Below are 20,553 nucleotides of genomic sequence, written 5' to 3'. Positions count from 1 at the left end.
CACACATCTGCCCCACAGTCCTGCCCCACAGTCCTGCCCCACAGTCCCGCCCCACACATCTGCCCCACAGTCCCTCCCCACACATCTGCCCCACAGTCCTGCCCCACACATCTTCCCCACAGTCCTGCCCCACACATCTGCCCCACAGTCCCGCCCCACACATCTGCCCCACACATCTGCCCCACAGTCCTGCCCCACACATCTTCCCCACAGTCCTGCCCCACACATCTTCCCCACAGTCCTGCCCCACACATCTGCCCCACAGTCCCGCCCCACACATCTGCCCCACACATCTGCCCCACACATCTGCCCCACACATCTGCCCCACAGTCCCTCCCCACACATCTGCCCCACAGTCCCGCCCCACACATCTTCCCCACAGTCCTGCCCCACACATCTTCCCCACAGTCCTGCCCCACACATCTGCCCCACAGTCCCGCCCCACACATCTGCCCCACACATCTGCCCCACACATCTGCCCCACAGTCCCGCCCCACACATCTTCCCCACAGTCCTGCCCCACACATCTGCCCCACAGTCCCGCCCCACACATCTGCCCCACAGTCCCGCCCCACACATCTGCCCCACAGTCCCGCCCCACAGTCCCGCCCCACACATCTGCCTCACAGCCTCGCCACACATCTTCCCCACAGTCCCGCCCCACACATCTGCCTCACAGTCCCGCCCCACAGTCCCGCCCCACACATCTGCCCCACAGTCCCGCCCCACACATCTGCCCCACAGTCCCGCCCCACACATCTGCCTCACAGTCCCGCCCCACACATCTGCCCCACAGTCCCGCCCCACACATCTGCCCCACAGTCCCGCCCCACACATCTGCCTCACAGTCCCGCCCCACACATCTGCCCCACACATCTGCCTCACAGTCCCGCCCCACACATCTGCCCCACAGTCCCGCCCCACACATCTGCCCCACAGTCCCGCCCCACACATCTGCCTCACAGTCCCGCCCCACACATCTGCCCCACACATCTGCCTCACAGTCCCGCCCCACACATCTGCCCCACAGTCCCGCCCCACACATCTGCCCCACAGTCCCGCCCCACACATCTGCCTCACAGTCCCGCCCCACACATCTGCCCCACAGTCCCGCCCCACACATCTGCCCCACAGTCCCGCCCCACACATCTGCCTCACAGTCCCGCCCCACACATCTGCCCCACAGTCCCGCCCCACACATCTGCCTCACAGTCCCGCCCCACAGTCCCGCCCCACACATCTGCCCCACACATCTGCCCCACAGTCCCGCCCCACACATCTGCCTCACAGTCCCGCCCCACACATCTGCCCCACACATCTGCCTCACAGTCCCGCCCCACACATCTGCCCCACAGTCCCGCCCCACACATCTGCCCCACAGTCCCGCCCCACACATCTGCCTCACAGTCCCGCCCCACACATCTGCCCCACAGTCCCGCCCCACACATCTGCCCCACAGTCCCGCCCCACACATCTGCCTCACAGTCCCGCCCCACACATCTGCCCCACAGTCCCGCCCCACACATCTGCCTCACAGTCCCGCCCCACAGTCCCGCCCCACACATCTGCCCCACACATCTGCCTCACAGTCCCGCCCCACAGTCCCGCCCCACACATCTGCCCCACAGTCCCGCCCCACACATCTGCCCCACAGTCCCGCCCCACACATCTGCCCCACAGTCCCGCCCCACACATCTGCCCCACAGTCCCGCCCCACACATCTGCCTCACAGTCCCGCCCAACACATCTGCCTCACAGTCCCGCCCCACACATCTGCCTCACAGTCCCGCCCCACACATCTGCCTCACAGTCCCGCCCCACACATCTGCCCCACAGTCCCGCCCCACACATCTGCCCCACACATCTGCCCCACACATCTGCCCCACACATCTGCCCCACACATCTGCCCCACAGTCCCGCCCCACACATCTTCCCCACAGTCCCGCCCCACACATCTGCCCCACAGTCCCGCCCCACACATCTGCCCCACAGTCCCGCCCCACACATCTGCCCCACAGTCCCGCCCCACAGTCCCGCCCCACACATCTGCCTCACAGCCTCGCCACACATCTTCCCCACAGTCCCGCCCCACACATCTGCCTCACAGTCCCGCCCCACAGTCCCGCCCCACACATCTGCCCCACAGTCCCGCCCCACACATCTGCCCCACAGTTCCGCCCCACACATCTGCCTCACAGTCCCGCCCCACACATCTGCCCCACAGTCCCGCCCCACACATCTGCCCCACAGTCCCGCCCCACACATCTGCCTCACAGTCCCGCCCCACACATCTGCCCCACACATCTGCCTCACAGTCCCGCCCCACACATCTGCCCCACAGTCCCGCCCCACACATCTGCCCCACAGTCCCGCCCCACACATCTGCCTCACAGTCCCGCCCCACACATCTGCCCCACACATCTGCCTCACAGTCCCGCCCCACACATCTGCCCCACAGTCCCGCCCCACACATCTGCCCCACAGTCCCGCCCCACACATCTGCCTCACAGTCCCGCCCCACACATCTGCCCCACAGTCCCGCCCCACACATCTGCCCCACAGTCCCGCCCCACACATCTGCCTCACAGTCCCGCCCCACACATCTGCCCCACAGTCCCGCCCCACAGTCCCGCCCCACAGTCCCGCCCCACACATCTGCCCCACAGTCCCGCCCCACACATCTGCCCCACAGTCCCGCCCCACACATCTGCCCCACAGTCCCGCCCCACACATCTGCCCCACAGTCCCGCCCCACACATCTGCCCCACAGTCCCGCCCCACACATCTGCCTCACAGTCCCGCCCCACACATCTGCCTCACAGTCCCGCCCCACACATCTGCCTCACAGTCCCGCCCCACACATCTGCCCCACAGTCCCGCCCCACACATCTGCCTCACAGTCCCGCCCCACACATCTGCCCCACACATCTGCCTCACAGTCCCGCCCCACACATCTGCCTCACAGTCCCGCCCCACACATCTGCCTCACAGTCCCGCCCCACACATCTGCCCCACAGTCCCGCCCCACACATCTGCCCCACAGTCCCGCCCCACACATCTGCCTCACAGTCCCGCCCCACACATCTGCCCCACACATCTGCCTCACAGTCCCGCCCCACACATCTGCCTCACAGTCCCGCCCCACACATCTGCCTCACAGTCCCGCCCCACACATCTGCCCCACAGTCCCGCCCCACACATCTGCCTCACAGTCCCGCCCCACACATCTGCCTCACAGTCCCGCCCCACACATCTGCCTCACAGTCCCGCCCCACACATCTGCCCCACAGTCCCGCCCCACACATCTGCCCCACAGTCCCGCCCCACACATCTGCCTCACAGTCCCGCCCCACACATCTGCCTCACAGTCCCGCCCCACACATCTGCCCCACAGTCCCGCCCCACACATCTGCCCCACAGTCCCGCCCCACACATCTGCCCCACACATCTGCCCCACACATCTGCCCCACAGTCCCGCCCCACACATCTGCCCCACATTCCTGTCTCACAGTTCCGCTCCGATGCATGAAAAGGATATTTCACAAAAACCTCTCTAATGAATTAATCCAGATGCGGGCTGTGGATTTCTGCACTAGAGGATCTTCTAAATCAGTATAATAACCCCATTGGAGCTATATCTTTACCTTAACATGTTAAATCATGATGGCAGGGTCCCTTTAAGTGAAACTGTAGGAAATCCACATTTATTTACCGCGTATATTTCTCATACTTCGCTGCTGCAGATTTTCTTCTCCGCTCACACGAGCGGCTGTCACTTACACTGGAAATTATGGCAAACAAGCAGCAAACACGACCGAAGCCATCCGTCTACTCAGCATCGCCATGCATCTAATTAATTACTCATTAAAGTCATCGCATGTGATTAATTTCCCGGCTCTTTACATCAGATACAAGACAATTAATGTAACAGTCACTTGACCCAAGGTATTGTCTATTTTTTGCATCCATTATGGAGAATCCTCTGTATAGGTTTCCTGTATATTCTTGATCTGAGAGTCTGTTCTTTGCCACAGTGATTGCTTGTCTTACTGAATGATCATCTAAAGTCAGAAATAAATGATAAGATCCTGTCTGCAGCCACCACTAGGGGGAGCTCCCTGTATACAGAGATACATAAGATCCTGTCTGCAGCCACCACTAGGGGGAGCTCCCTGTATACAGAGATACATGATAAGATCCTGTCTGCAGTCACCACTAGGGGAGCTCCCTGTATACAGAGATACATGATAAGATCCTGTCTGCAGCCACCACTAGGGGGAGCTCCCTGTATACAGAGATACATGATAAGGTCCTGTCTGCAGCCACCACTAGGGGGAGCTCCCTGTATACAGAGATACATGATAAGATCCTGTCTGCAGTCACCACTAGGGGGAGCTCCCTGTATACAGAGATACATGATAAGATTCTGTCTGCAGCCACCACTAGGGGGAGCTCCCTGTATACAGAGATACATGATAAGGTCCTGTCTGCAGCCACCACTAGGGGGAGCTCCCTGTATACAGAGATACATGATAAGATCCTGTCTGCAGCCACCACTAGGGGGAGCTCCCTGTATACAGAGATACATGATAAGATCCTGTCTGCAGCCACCACTAGGGGGAGCTCCCTGTATACAGAGATACATGATAAGGTCCTGTCTGCAGTCACCACTAGGGGGAGCTCCCTGTATACAGAGATACATAAGATCCTGTCTGCAGCCACCACTAGGGGGAGCTCCCTGTATACAGAGATACATGATAAGATCCTGTCTGCAGCCACCACTAGGGGGAGCTCCCTGTATACAGAGATACATGATAAGATCCTGTCTGCAGTCACCACTAGGGGGAGCTCCCTGTATACAGAGTTACATAAGATCCTGTCTGCAGCCACCACTAGGGGGAGCTCCCTGTATACAGAGATACATGATAAGATCCTGTCTGCAGCCACCACTAGGGGGAGCTCCCTGTATACAGAGATACATGATAAGATCCTGTCTGCAGTCACCACTAGGGGGAGCTCCCTGTATACAGAGATACATAAGATCCTGTCTGCAGCCACCACTAGGGGGAGCTCCCTGTATACAGAGATACATGATAAGATCCTGTCTGCAGCCACCACTAGGGGGAGCTCCCTGTATACAGAAATACATGATAAGATCCTGTCTGCAGCCACCACTAGGGGTAGCTCCCTGTATACAGAGATACATAAGATCCTGTCTGCAGCCACCACTAGGGGGAGCTCCCTGTATACAGAGATACATGATAAGATCCTGTCTGCAGCCACCACTAGGGGGAGCTCCCTGTATACAGATATACATGATAAGATCCTGTCTGCAGCCACCACTAGGGGGAGCTCCCTGTATACAGAGATACATGATAAGATCCTATCTGCAGCTACCACTGGGGGGAGCTCCCTGTATACAGAGATACATGATAAGATCCTGTCTGCAGCCACCACTAGGGGTAGCTCCCTGTATACAGAGATACATAAGATCCTGTCTGCAGCCACCACTAGGGGGAGCTCCCTGTATACAGAGATACATGATAAGATCCTGTCTGCAGCCACCACTAGGGGGAGCTCCCTGTATACAGAGATACATGATAAGATCCTGTCTGCAGCCACCACTAGGGGGAGCTCCCTGTATACAGAGATACATGATAAGATCCTGTCTGCAGCCACCACTAGGGGGAGCTCCCTGTATACAGAGATACATGATAAGATCCTATCTGCAGCTACCACTAGGGGGAGCTCCCTGTATACAGAGATACATGATAAGATCCTGTCTGCAGCCACCACTAGGGGGAGCTCCCTGTATACAGAGATACATGATAAGATCCTGTCTGCAGCCACCACTAGGGGGAGCTCCCTGTATACAGAGATACATGATAAGATCCTGTCTGCAGCCACCACTAGGGGGAGCTCCCTGTATACAGAGATACATGATAAGATCCTGTCTGCAGCCACCACTAGAGGGAGCTCCCTGTATACAGAGATACATGATAAGATCCTGTCTGCGGCCACCACTAGAGGGAGCTCCCTGTATACAGAGATACATGATAAGATCATGTCTGCAGCCACCACTAGGGGGAGCTCCCTGTATACAGAGATACATGATAAGATCCTGTCTGCAGCCACCACTAGGGGGAGCTCCCTGTATACAGAGATACATGATAAGATCCTGTCTGTAGCCACCACTAGGGGTAGCTCCCTGTATACAGAGATACATGATAAGATCCTGTCTGCAGTCACCACTAGGGGGAGCTCCCTGTATACAGAGATACATGATAAGATCCTGTCTGCAGCCACCACTAGGGGGAGCTCCCTGTATACAGAGATACATGATAAGATCGTGTCTGCAGCCATCACTAGGGGGAGCTCCCTGTATACAGAGATATATGATAAGATCCTGTCTGCAGTCACCACTAGGGGGAGCTCCCTGTATACAGAGATACATGATAATATCCTGTCTGCAGCCACCACTAGGGGGAGCTCCCTGTATACAGAGATACATGATAAGATCCTGTCTGCAGCCACCACTAGGGGGAGCTCCCTGTATACAGAGATACATGATAAGATCCTGTCTGCAGCCACCACTAGGGGGAGCTCCCTGTATACAGAGATACATGATAATATCCTGTCTGCAGCCACCACTAGGGGGAGCTCCCTGTATACAGAGATACATGATAAGATCCTGTCTGCAGTCACCACTAGGGGGAGCTCCCTGTATAGATTCTGTCTGCAGTCACCACTAGGGGGAGCTCCCTGTATAGATTCTGTCTGCAGTCACCACTAGGGGGAGCTGCATGTACATACATGTATGGCGAGTGATATATATGGAGATGTATACATATATACAGTAGATACAAGCTGTTGTACATAGAACCCTCACACCCTCTGACTGTGGGGTCCGCCCGCCACCCCCCGTCCTCCAGGAGAGCGTTGTTACTTTTTGCCGCGGTCACTTTTGTATCTAATTTCCGGATGCGACGTTACTGATGGACCCGATACAACGAGGCGCAGAAGAGTCACAGATAACGCCGAGTCCTGACATCGATTTACACATTATGATATCACAAAGATTGTATTGTCAGATCAATAACAGCGCGAAAACCCATCCGCGGCCCATTTACCGCCACATCACAGGACGCTTTATACAGCGCAGAGCGGCGTCTGATCGTTACTTGAAGGAATGTTATATTTAGTGATGTCCTTTCTTCCTGGGAGATCAATGGGCCTGATGGAGAGGATAGTTAATCTTAATTACCAGTCGTCGCTGCCATAAACCGCCGCCTACATTGGGATCGGATCCGTTCTGCAGCAGAGGACACGACGTCTCGCTTTCCACTAGAGCTGGAGGGACAGAAATAAGGAGGAACAGCGCCACCCCGTCCACAGGCGGTGTCTGATACTGCAGCTCACATCCAGGGCCAGAAGTCTGTGGACAGGGGCGGCGCTGGATAGGTGGGAAAAAGTCCACGGTTTTCATTCTTCTATTTAAGGAATTAATGGTTAATTAAAGGGTCACCTATGAAATAAAAATAATCCGAAAAATCCCCAAAATCAAAGAGAATTTTCCATGGAATTGGAGTGATTGCATTTGTAGGTGTGAAGAAGTGACCACAAACGATGTGTATATCAATGCTGGTGTAAATAATACCGCCACATAGTGTTTTGTGATGTGTGCCATATGTGTCTGTGATGCTCATACCTATATGTGGTTTTCTTGCAGCTCCGGCCCAGGCTCAGATAATTCACGCTGGTCAGGCGTGCGTGGTGAAAGAGGACAACATGAGCGAGCGCGTGTACACCATCCGCGAGGGCGACACGCTGGTGCTGCAGTGTCTGATCAGTGGGCACCCACGGCCGCAGGTAGGACTCCAGCAGGGGCTGCGTCTCATGTCAGCATCGGGGAGACCTGGCAGTAAGTGGGCGACTCCTCTGCAGCTCCCCCACAGGAGAGGAGCGGCATTACACAGCTCCCATTCACACCTATGGATTGTCTATGGACCGATCCTCCAGAGGAAAAGTGTTTATTCTTATCCGTTCTCTACTGAGATCATCAGAAAAGAATCTTGAACACAGAACCCCACAATAAAAAATTTTTTTGGGGGGGATTAACTTTCTGCCGGATCCTGACAGTGTGCCATGTGCGCACTGTCAGGATTGTCATCTGTTTCCTGCTCATATGGTCATTACTCATGTAATTTGCAGACTGGTGATCTCATGATGTTTCCTGCACTTCTCAATAGAATAATACAAGGGTATTCTGGGAACAAAAATGCATGATCCTGCTCTCCCTGTAATGAGTGCCCAAAGTCCTCTCTAACATTTGTCTTTTAGGCCCCATCAGCCCCCGCAGCCCCCCGCAGCCATCTACATCCTGAAACCTCCTGCCAGCTTGTCCCCTGTGCCCCTGCACTACATCTCCCAGAAGGCAGTGCTGTATGTGCCCCACAGCTCACACTCTATGCAGTGCTGTATGTGCCCCACAGCTCACACACTATGCAGTGCTGTATGTGCCCGACAGCTCACACACTATGCAGTGCTGTATGTGCCCCACAGCTCACACACTATGCAGTGCTGTATGTGCCCGACAGCTCACACACTATGCAGTGCTGTATGTGCCCCACAGCTCACACACTATGCAGTGCTGTATGTCCCCCCACAGCTCACACACTATGCAGTGCTATATGTGCCCCACAACTCACACACTATGCAGTGCTGTATTTGCCCCACAGCTCACACACTATGCAGTGCTATATGTGCCCCACAGCTCACACACTATGCAGTGCTGTATTTGCCCACAGCTCACACACTATGCAGTGCTGTATGTGCCCCACAGCTCACACTCTATGCAGTGCTGTATGTGCCCCACAGCTCACACACTATGCAGTGCTGTATGTGCCCACAGCTCACACACTATGCAGTGCTGTATGTGCCCACAGCTCACACACTATGCAGTGCTGTATGTCCCCCACAGCTCACACACTATGCAGTGCTATATGTGCCCCACAACTCACACACTATGCAGTGCTGTATTTGCCCCACAGCTCACACACTATGCAGTGCTATATGTGCCCCACAGCTCACACACTATGCAGTGCTGTATGTGCCCGACAGCTCACACACTCTGCAGTGCTGTATGTCCCCTACAGCTCACACACTCCGACCCTCTGTGCAGCACCACCTCGAGACTCCCACACAGTCTCATGATGGATAAATCTCTGCACATTCTCCGTCTTCACCTGGGATGTGCGGTCAGTTTGTTACACAGGATCAGCGCCCTGCGGTGGAGAAAGTCATGGATTGTAATATAATCCAGCACTGTGGACGCCCAGATCCATCTCCTTTGGCCAAAGTCAGAATAGGTGAAATTACATGTTCTGTGAGGAGCCTGGAAATAGGGGTATTGATATTGTGCACATGGCTCACTGTCAGGATCCAGCAATCTATCAAAAAGAAGGTGCAGAAGTTTCTATTTAACCTGGAAAACTCCTCTAAGTTTCAAAATGAGTTGTATAATGTGGACGACTCCTTCAGTGCATTCAGCATAGCACAGACCTGGCTGAAAACAGGACTAAATAGCTATGTGGTGTCAGGCGATGAACGCTCAGCTCTCAGACCCGCTCCCGGCAGGCGATGAACGCTCAGCTTTCAGACCCGCTCCCGGCAGGCGATGAACGCTCAGCTCTCAGACCCGCTCCCGGCAGATGATGAACGCTCAGCTTTCAGACCCGCTCCCGGCAGGCGATGAACGCTCAGCTCTCAGACCCGCTCCCGGCAGGCGATGAACGCTCAGCTTTCAGACCCGCTCCCGGCAGGCGATGAACGCTCAGCTTTCAGACCCGCTCCCGGCAGGCGATGGACGCTCAGCTCTCAGACCCGCTCCCGGCAGGCGATGAACGCTCAGCTCTCAGACCCGCTCCCGGCAGATGATGAACGCTCAGCTCTCAGACCCGCTCCCGGCAGATGATGAACGCTCAGCTCTCAGACCCGCTCCCGGCAGGCGATGAACGCTCAGCTCTCAGACCCGCTCCCGGCAGATGATGAACGCTCAGCTCTCAGACCCGCTCCCGGCAGGCGATGAACGCTCAGCTCTCACGCTCAGCTCTCAGACCCGCTCCCGGCAGGCGATGAACGCTCAGCTCTCAGACCCGCTCCCGGCAGGCGATGAACGCTCAGCTCTCAGACCCGCTCCCGGCAGGCGATGAACGCTCAGCTCTCAGACCCGCTCCCGGCAGATGATGAACGCTCAGCTCTCAGACCCGCTCCCGGCAGGCGATGAACACTCAGCTCTCAGACCCGCTCCCGGCAGATGATGAACGCTCAGCTCTCAGACCCGCTCCCGGCAGATGATGAATGCTCAGCTCTCAGACCCGCTCCCGGCAGGCGATGAACGCTCAGCTCTCAGACCCGCTCCCGGCAGGCGAGGAACGCTCAGCTCTCAGACCCGCTCCCGGCAGATGATGGACGCTCAGCTCTCAGATCCGCTCCCGGCAGATGATGAACACTCAGCTCTCAGACCGGCTCCCGGCATGCGATGAACGCTCAGCTGTCAGACCCGCTCCCGGCAGGCGATGAACGCTCAGCTCTCAGACCCGCTCCCGGCAGGCGATGAACGCTCAGCTCTCAGACCCGCTCCCGGCAGATGATGAACGCTCAGCTCTCAGACCCGCTCCCGGCAGGCGATGAACACTCAGCTCTCAGACCCGCTCCCGGCAGATGATGAACGCTCAGCTCTCAGACCCGCTCCCGGCAGATGATGAACGCTCAGCTGTCAGACCCGCTCCCGGCAGGCGATGAACGCTCAGCTCTCAGACCCGCTCCCGGCAGGCGATGAACGCTCAGCTCTCAGACCCGCTCCCGGCAGATGATGGCCGCTCAGCTCTCAGATCCGCTCCCGGCAGATGATGAAGACTCAGCTCTCAGACCGGCTCCCGGCATGCGATGAACGCTCAGCTGTCAGACCCGCTCCCGGCATGCGATGAACGCTCAGCTGTCAGACCCGCTCCCGGCAGATGATGAACGCTCAGCTCTCAGACCCGCTCCTGGTAGGCGATGAACGCTCAGCTCTCAGACCCGCTCCTGGCAGGCGATGAACGCTCAGCTCTCAGACCCGCTCCCGGCAGGCGATGAACGCTCAGCTCTCAGACCCGCTCCTGGCAGGCGATGAACGCTCAGCTCTCAGACCCGCTCCCGGCAGGCGATGAACGCTCAGCTCTCAGACCCGCTCCCGGCAGGCGATGAACGCTCAGCTCTCAGACCCGCTCCCGGCAGGCGATGAACGTTCAGCTCCCAACAAGAAAACCCAGCGTAATCTCATCCTGGCCATGGATGATGCCAGTGCTCTTAGCCTCATTAACCCCTTGTTGCATATGGACATCATCAGGGACAGCATGGGTGGAATGGGCTCAGGAGCTGTGATTTACAGCTGGCATCTACCTCTGACTGCGGTGACTGGTGCTGGCTCTGATCGCTGCTGTTTAACCATTTAGGTTCCACTGTCAGTTACTGACAGCAGCACCTGAATGGGGTGATCACTGCGATGACAGGGTCCTGCAGAGAACCCCTACATCTGCCATCATGGTCCGGCGGTGAACGCAGATCATCTTTGGCGCTACATGCCGCATTACAGCAATACCGCAGAATGTAGAAAAAGTGATTAAAGCATTGCAGGCGCTAGTCCCCTTAGTGGACGACAAATAAAGAAAAGCCAGTAAATTGGCTGGGCTTGTTATCCCGGCTGCTATACTCCAGATCTTTTCATTGTGCAATGATTCCATTCTGTAATGATGTCATCGGATCCGCGGTGACCTTGTCACTGCCGCGCTCTGATCTCTGACTTGTCGGCAGTTCTGCTACAGTCATAAATATTTAATACACTTTTTATTCCTCTCTCTAAATCCTTATTGAGTTCTGGGAGACGAATGTATCGGGACGCTTTATTAAGTGCCCGGATGACAATGCAAACCTGGGCTCAGTTACTTGTAAGAGCCCGGAATGGCAGCACAATGCAGGGAGCAGCCGCGGCGCCTGGAATGGGCTCTTATATATTTGTATAATGAAAGCTTTGGGAGATTGATTGCAGGGAAGAGTGTTGGTTGGAGCTTTTCTTTCTTCCTCGTCTATTGATTGTCCCAGATTTCATCACTAGTTCTTTTGTCCCCTCGCTCGAGTCTATTACTTATGTAGCAGGAAGGTTTTACATTCGGTGGAAGCTTTTTGATGTATTATTTTATGATCTCAGGAGTCTGAAGTCTTAGTATCAGCCTAGTAAGACAATGATACAAATCTTACGACAAAAAGCTCAGCAGTTATCAGAAGTCGAGGACGCGGAAGATTGTGAGGCACAATGCAGGACACGGACGAACGGGGGTCATCATTGAGGCCTCCATAGAGGAGATCGGGGGGAAAGACGGAGAGTAGAGGCTGTGTGTGCTGAGCAATGTGGGCAAATAAGGTTCCTGCCAATCGTCTGACATTGCGAAACCAATCAACTCTGCATAGAGAGGGAATGTGACAAAAGTTCGTAAGGTGCCTGGAGACTGGCGGGTGATGAAAGATGTCTGGAGACTGATGAGTGATGAAAGAAATCTGTAGACTGATGGGTGGTGGAAGATGTCTGGAGGCTGGTGGGTGGTGGAAGATGTCTGGAGGCTGGTGGGTGGTGGAAGATGTCTGTAGACTGGTGGGTGGTGGAAGATGTCTGGAGGCTGGTGGGTGGTGGAAGATGTCTGGAGACTGGTGGGTGGTGGAAGATGTCTGGAGGCTGGTGGGGGGTGGAAGATGTCTGGAGACTGGTGAGTGATGGAAGAAGTCTGGAGACTGGTGGATGGTGGAAGATGTCTGGAGGCTGGTGGGTGGTGGAAGATGTCTGGAGACTGATGAGTGATGGAAGAAATCTGTAGACTGATGGGTGGTGGAAGATGTCTGGAGGCTGGTGGGTGGTGGAAGAAATCTGGAGGCTGGTGGGTGGTGGAAGATGTCTGGAGGCTGGTGGGTGGTGGAAGATGTCTGGAGGCTGGTGGGTGGTGGAAGATGTCTGGAGACTGGTGGGTGGTGGAAGATGTCTGGAGGCTGGTGGGTGGTGGAAGATGTCTGGAGGCTGGTGGGTGGTGGAAGATGTCTGGAGACTGGTGGGTGGTGGAAGATGTCTGGAGGCTGGTGGGTGGTGGAAGATGTCTGGAGACTGGTGAGTGATGGAAGATGTCTGGAGACTGGTGGGTGGTGGAAGATGTCTGGAGGTTGGTGGGTGGTGGAAGATGTCTGGAGACTGGTGGGTGGTGGAAGAAGTCTGAAGACTGATGGGTGGTGGAAGAAGCCTGGAGACTGATGGATGGTGGAAGAAATCTGGAGACTGGCAGGTGATGAAAGACGTCTGGAGACTGGTGGGTGGTGGAAGAAGTCTGGAGACTGATGGGTGGTGGAAGAAGTCTGGGGACTGATGGGTGGTGGAAGAAATCTGAAGACTGATGGGTGGTGGAAGAAGCCTGGAGACTGATGGGTGGTGGAAGATGTCTGGAGACTGGTGGGTGGTGGAAGATGTCTGGAGGCTGGTGGGTGGTGGAAGATGTCTGGAGACTGGTGAGTGATGGAAGAAGTCTGGAGGCTGGTGGGTGGTGGAAGAAATCTGGAGGCTGGTGGGTGGTGGAAGATGTCTGGAGACTGGTGGGTGGTGGAAGAAATCTGGAGGCTGGTGGGTGGTGGAAGATGTCTGGAGACTGATGAGTGATGGAAGAAATCTGTAGACTGATGGGTGGTGGAAGATGTCTGGAGGCTGGTGGGTGGTGGAAGAAATCTGGAGGCTGGTGGGTGGTGGAAGATGTCTGGAGGCTGGTGGGTGGTGGAAGATGTCTGGAGACTGGTGAGTGATGGAAGAAGTCTGGAGACTGGTGGGTGGTGGAAGAAATCTGGAGGCTGGTGGGTGGTGGAAGAAATCAGGAGGCTGGTGGGTGGTGGAAGATGTCTGGAGACTGATGAGTGATGGAAGAAATCTGTAGACTGATGGGTGGTGGAAGATGTCTGGAGGCTGGTGGGTGGTGGAAGAAATCTGGAGGCTGGTGGGTGGTGGAAGATGTCTGGAGGCTGGTGGGTGGTGGAAGATGTCTGGAGGCTGGTGGGTGGTGGAAGATGTCTGGAGACTGGTGGGTGGTGGAAGATGTCTGGAGGCTGGTGGGTGGTGGAAGATGTCTGGAGGCTGGTGGGTGGTGGAAGATGTCTGGAGGTTGGTGGGTGGTGGAAGATGTCTGGAGACTGGTGGGTGGTGGAAGAAGTCTGAAGACTGATGGGTGGTGGAAGAAGCCTGGAGACTGATGGATGGTGGAAGAAATCTGGAGACTGGAAGGTGATGAAAGACGTCTGGAGACTGGTGGGTGGTGGAAGAAGTCTGGAGACTGATGGGTGGTGGAAGAAGTCTGGGGACTGATGGGTGGTGGAAGAAATCTGAAGACTGATGGGTGGTGGAAGAAGCCTGGAGACTGATGGATGGTGGATGAAATCTGGAGACTGGCAGGTGATGAAAGACGTCTGGAGACTAAAGGGTGATGGAAGAAATCTGGAGACTGATGGGTGGTGGAAGAAGTCTGGAGACTGATGGGTATCATAGTATCATAGTATCATAGTTTTTAAGGTTGAAGGGAGACTCTAAGTCCATCTAGTTCAACCTGTAGCCTAACATGTTGATCCAGAGGAAGGCAAAAAAACCCCCAATGTGGCAAACAAGTTCCAATGGGGAAAAAATTTCCTTCCTGACTCTACATCCGGCAATCAGACTAGTTCCCTGGATCAATACCCTGTCATAAAATCTAATATACATAACTGGTAATATTACATTTTTCAAGAAAGGCGTCCAGGCTCTGCTTAAATGTTAGTAGTGAATCACTCATTACAACATCATGTGGCAGAGAGTTCCATAGTCTCACTGCTCGTACAGTAAAGAATCCTCGTCTGTGATTATGATTAAACCTTCTTTCCTCAAGACGTAGTGGATGCCCCCGTGTTCCAGTCGCAGGCCTTGGTGTAAAAAGATCTTTGGAAAGGTCTCTGTACTGTCCCCTCATATATTTATACATTGTGATTAGATCCCCCCTAAGCCTTCGTTTTTCCAAACTAAATAACCCCAAGTTTAATAACCTGTCTTGGTATTGCAGCCCACCCATTCCTCTAATAATCTTGGTGGCTCTTCTCTGCACCCTCTCCAGTTCAGCTATGTCCTTCTTATATATCGGTGACCAGAATTGTACACAGTATTCTAAGTGTGGTCGCACTAGTGACTTGTACAGAGGTAGAACTATATTTTTTTCATGAACACTTATACCTCTTTTAATACATCCCATTATTTTATTAGCCCTGGCAGAAGCTGCCTGACACTGTCCACTAAAGTGAAGTTTACCATCCACCAATACACCCAAGTCTTTTTCTGTGTCTGTTTTACCCAGTGTTCTACGATTAAGTACATAATCATAAATGTTATTTCCTCTACCCAAGTGCATGACCTTACATTTATCTACATTAAACTTCAATTGCCACTTCTCAGCCCAATCCTCCAATTTACATAAATCTCCCTGTAATATAAAATTATCCTCCTCTGTATTGATTACCCTGCAGAGTTTAGTATCATCTGCAAATATTGAAATTCTACTCCGCATGCCCCCAACAAGGTCATTTATAAATATGTTGAAAAGAAGTGGGCCCAATACTGACCCCTGTGGTACCCCACTATGAACTGAGACCCAGTCCGAGTACGTACCATTAATAACCACCCTTTGTTTCCTATCACTTAGCCAGTTTTTAACCCAGTTACACATATTTTCCCCTATCCCCATTATTCTCATTTTATGTACCAACCTTTTGTGTGGCACCGTATCAAAAGCTTTTGAAAAGTCCATATACACAACATCCACTGCATTTCCCTGGTCCAGACTTGAACTTACCTCTTCATAGAAGCTGATCAAATTAGTTTGACAGGATCGATCCCTCATAAACCCATGTTGATACTCTGTCATAAGGTTATTTTTCTTGAGATACTCCAATATAGCATCTCTCAAGAAACCCTCAAGGATTTTACCAACCGTAGAGGTTAAACTTACCGGCCTATAATTTCCCGGCTCAGTTTTTGTCCCCTTTTTGAATATTGGCACCACATTTGCTATGCGCCAGTCCTGCGGTACCGACCCTGTTATTAAGGAATCTGAGAAGATTAAAAATAATGGTCTATCTATCACAGAACTCAATTCCTGTAGTACTCTGGGGTGTATGCCATCCGGGCCCGGAGATTTGTCAACCTTAGTGATTTCGAGGCGGCGGCGTACTTCCTGCTGGGTTAAGCAGGTAATATTCAAGTGTGAATTTATAGTATCACTGGTCATGTCATCTGCCATGGCATTTTCTTGTATAAAAACCGTAGAAAAAAAGTCATTCAGCAGGTTGGCTTTACCCTCATCCCCTTCCACCATTTCACCAAGACTATTTTTAAGGGGGCCAACACTATCGCTTTTCAGTTTTTTACTGTTTATGTAGTTAAAGAATATTTTAGGATTATTTTTACTTTCTCTCGCAATGAGTCTCTCTGTCTCAAACTTAGCTAACTTAATTTGCTTTTTACATATTTTATTTAATTTTCTATAATTATATAATGCCTCATCACTACCTACCCTCTTTAATTCTTTTAAGGCTTTCTGTTTTTCTTTTATTGCTTCCCTTACAGCTCTATTTAGCCATAGGGGTTTCCTCCTATTTCTAGCATGTTTGTTCCCATAGGGTATATTTTCTGCACAAGCCCTATTCAGGATGCTCATAAAAGTCTCCCATTTGCTTTGTGTACTTTTATTACTTAGTACATCATCCCAGTTTATTGCACTAAGATCATCTCTCAACCGTTTAAAATTTGCTTTCCTGAAGTTTAGTGTCCTTGTAGCCCCTCTACTAGACATCTTACTAAAGAATACATGAAAACTTATTATTTTGTGATCACTATTCCCCAAGTAACCCCCAACTTGTATATTTGATATGCGGTCTGGCCTATTGGTTAGTACAAGGTCTAGTAGTGCTCCCCCTCTTGTGGGGTCCTGTACCATTTGTGAAAGGTAATTATCTTTCATTGTTATCAAAAATCTATTTCCTTTGCTGGAACTGCAAGTTTCTGTTCCCCAATTTATATCAGGATAGTTAAAGTCCCCCATAATAATTACCTCTCCGAGACTCGCTGCTTTATCAATTTGCTTTATGAGGAGATTCTCTACCTCTTCCATAATATTCGGCGTCTTATAACACACCCCTATCAGTATTTTATTATTCATTCTCCCCCCCCTTATCTCCACCCATAGGGACTCTACATTCTCAGTACCCTCACATATGTTGTCACGCAGGATGGGTTTTAAGGATGATTTTACATATAGACACACACCTCCCCCTCGCTTATTTGTACGGTCATTCCTGAATAGGCTATAACCCTGTAAATTAACAGCCCAGTCATAGCTCTCATCCAGCCATGTCTCTGATATCCCCACTATATCATAATTTTCTTCCAACAATATTAATTCTAATTCCTCCACCTTATTTGTGAGGCTTCGGGCATTAGTGTACATGCACGTTACGTATGACTCTGTACCTGTATTCCTGCTTACTGTATTAACTGTCCTAACCCTTCCCCCCGTACCACCCCCAATTTCATTACTTGTGCCCTGGTCACTATCTGCACTACATTCCCCTTCTATAAAGTGAATACCCTCCCGGGTGGTGGAAGAAATCTGGATACTAATGGGTGGTGGAAGAAATCTGGAGACTGATGGTTGGTGGAAGTAGTCTGGAGGCTGATGGGTGATGGAAGAAGTCTGGAGACTGGTGGGTAGTGGAAGATGTCTTAAGATTAAAGGGTGATGGAAGAAGTCTGGAGACTGGTGGGTGGTGGAAGAAGTCAGGAGACTGATGGGTGATGGAAGAAGTCTGGAGACTGGTGGGTGGTGGAAGAAGTCAGGAGACTGATGGGTGATGGAAGAAGTCTGGAGACTGGTGGGTGGTGGAAGAAGCCTGGAGACTGATGGATGATGGAAGAAATCTGGAGACTGGAGGGTGATGAAAGATGTCTGAAGACTGATGGGTGATGGAAGAAATCTGGAGGCTGGCAGGTGATGAAAGACATCTGGAGACTAAAGTGTGATGGAAGAAGTCTGGAGACTGAAGGGTGATGGAAGAAGTCTGGAAACTGATGGGTGGTGGAAGAAGCCTGGAGACTGGCGGGTGGTGAAAAAAGCCTGGAGACTGATGGGTGGTGGAAGAAGTCTGGAGACTGGTAGGTAATAAAAGACATCTGGAGACTAAATGGTGATGGAAGAAGTCTGGAGACTGAAGGGTGATGTAAAAAGTCTAGAGACTGATGGGTGATGGAAGATGTCTGGAGACTGGTGAGTGGTGGAAGACGTCAGGAGACTGATGGAAGAAGTCTGGAGACTGATGGGTGGTGGATGAAGCCTGGAGACTGGCGGGTGATTGAAGAAGTCTGGAGACTGATGGGTGATGGAAGAAGTCTGGAGACTGGCGGGTGATGAAAGACGTCTGGAAACTAAATGGTGATAGAAGAAGTCTGGAGACTGGCGGGTGATGGAAGAAGTATGGAGACTGATGGGTGATGGAAGAAGACTGGAGACTGAAGGGTGATGGAAGAAATCTGGAGACTGGCAGGTGATGAAAGACGTCTGGAGACTGGTGGGTGATTGAAGAAGTCTGGAGACTGATGGGTGATGGAAGAAGTCTGGAGACTGGCGGGTGATGAAAGACGTCTGGAAACTAAATGGTGATAGAAGAAGTCTGGAGACTGGCGGGTGATGGAAGAAGTATGGAGACTAACGGGTGATGGAAGAAGACTGGAGACTGAAGGGTGATGGAAGAAGTCTGGAGACTGGTGGGTGATGAAAATCGTCTGGAGACTAAAAGGTGATGGAAGAAGACTGGAGATTAAATGGAGATGGAAGAAGTCTGGAGTCTGATGGGTGGTGGAAGAAGTCTGGAGTCTGATGGGTGATGGAAGAAGTCTAGAAACTGATGGGTGGTGGAAGCAGTCTGGAGACTGATGTGTGGTGGAAGAAGTCTGGAGACTACTGGGTGGTGGAAGAAGCCTGGAGACTGATGGGTGATGGAAGAAGCCTGGAGACTGATGAGTGATGGAAGAAGTCTGGAGATTGATTGATGATGGACGATGTCTGGTGTCTGATGAGTGATTGGAGAAGCCAGGAAACTGATTGGTGATGGAAGAAGTGTGGAGATGCTATTCAGGAGAATGGGAGCCGATCTGCCGTCCTCAATGGAAGGAGATTAGACTAGGCTGAAACCTGGGAGCAGAGACACAAGTGAATGACGGAGACTTTTCCATGAAGCTATCTGGAGAAACGTCTCATGAGTGGAGATATTTTAGGAAACAGGAGATGTAAATGTGATAGATATCCATAGGAGACTGCGGACAGATGGTGGAGATGCATGATGATAGGAGACGTTCTCTGAAAATTGCACTGATCACTTTCGCTGTTTCTTCATCTTTTGTTGTCATTTCTTTTCTTGCTTTATAGAATCATTGTAGATCCTTTATTAATGGACATTTCCTTTGCTTTTATAGGTACGGTGGACAAAAACTGCAGGAAGTGCATCAGAAAAGTTCCAGGAGACCTCTATCTACAACGAGACCCTACGCATCGAGAAGGTCCAGAGGATGCAGGGAGGTCGATACTATTGTAAAGCCGAGAATGGGGTTGGGGTCCCGGCCATCAAGTCCATTCGAGTAGATGTGCAGTGTAAGTCATTTAAAGGCAGCCCAGATTATTCCCACAGTTCTAGTGTGCGCTCGGCCTTCTGCCACCCATCCAGGACTCAACATATTCTGGGCTCGTTCTGAGGAGCAAAGTACCAGAAATCAATCCTAAGAGTATCCAAATATATCCTGAGGGCTATGTGCACCGCAGAGGCATGTGTTAGGAGACATATCCAATGTACAACATGCAAGCACTAGTCATAGGAGGCTCCTCCAACCAAAAAATGGTCCCAACTGTGGCCTCAAAAGTAGCACATAGTTATTTTCTTGGAGGCCGTTGGAAGGCTCGAGTCAGAAAACCCCTAGTGATGTCTTCTTTACAATATAGGAGTCCCTAAAATATTTCAAGATCCCATAAAACTCAACGACAGTCCTTAGTCTCTCACTTGAACCTCAGCTCCTTCTAAACATCAAGGAAGCCTCTCGGGGAGCTGTCTGCAGATCATGTTCTTCAAGTTCCTAAGTTTTCCCTCTATCTCTCAGGCAGATATAACACACAATGGTGGAATTTGAAGTTCATGGTCCCTATAGAATATCTCCCTATTATCACAGCAGTATTTATCCTCATATATGGGCCATATAGGCATAAAGTATATCTAGGGTGTACTATGGGGGAACCCCACTAATCTGGAGAGTTCTCCTCCCCAGTGTTGCTCTTGGCCACGAATGTGCAGGGAGCTCCAGCTCGACTGAAGCCAATGGGCCTAAGTTGTACTTTATTGCTGTGGCCATAAAGAGTGAAATAGTCCCACCGC

At 52.2% G+C, this 20,553-nt stretch overlaps 1 protein-coding gene across 5 annotated transcripts in view; it reads left to right on the top strand.

The window, feature by feature from the left end:
- The window catches only part of MDGA1 (MAM domain containing glycosylphosphatidylinositol anchor 1), a 506,924-nt gene that overhangs the window by 254,956 nt on the left and 231,415 nt on the right, over positions 1 to 20,553 (top strand). For 4 of the 5 annotated variants that reach the window (XM_075338978.1, XM_075338979.1, XM_075338977.1 and 1 more), the window contains exons 2-3: positions 7,730 to 7,869; positions 19,607 to 19,781. In XM_075338978.1, coding sequence (XP_075195093.1) covers positions 7,730 to 7,869; positions 19,607 to 19,781 — 315 coding nt within the window. The remainder of the gene's footprint in view (positions 1 to 7,729; positions 7,870 to 19,606; positions 19,782 to 20,553) is intronic. The other variant, XM_075338981.1, reaches the window with a different exon arrangement.

This window comes from Anomaloglossus baeobatrachus, chromosome 3, assembly GCF_048569485.1.
Source record: "Anomaloglossus baeobatrachus isolate aAnoBae1 chromosome 3, aAnoBae1.hap1, whole genome shotgun sequence".
Taxonomy (NCBI): domain Eukaryota; kingdom Metazoa; phylum Chordata; class Amphibia; order Anura; family Aromobatidae; genus Anomaloglossus; species Anomaloglossus baeobatrachus.
The sequence above is the reverse complement of the archived record's forward strand: the minus strand, read 5'-3'. Positions and strand labels throughout refer to the sequence as shown.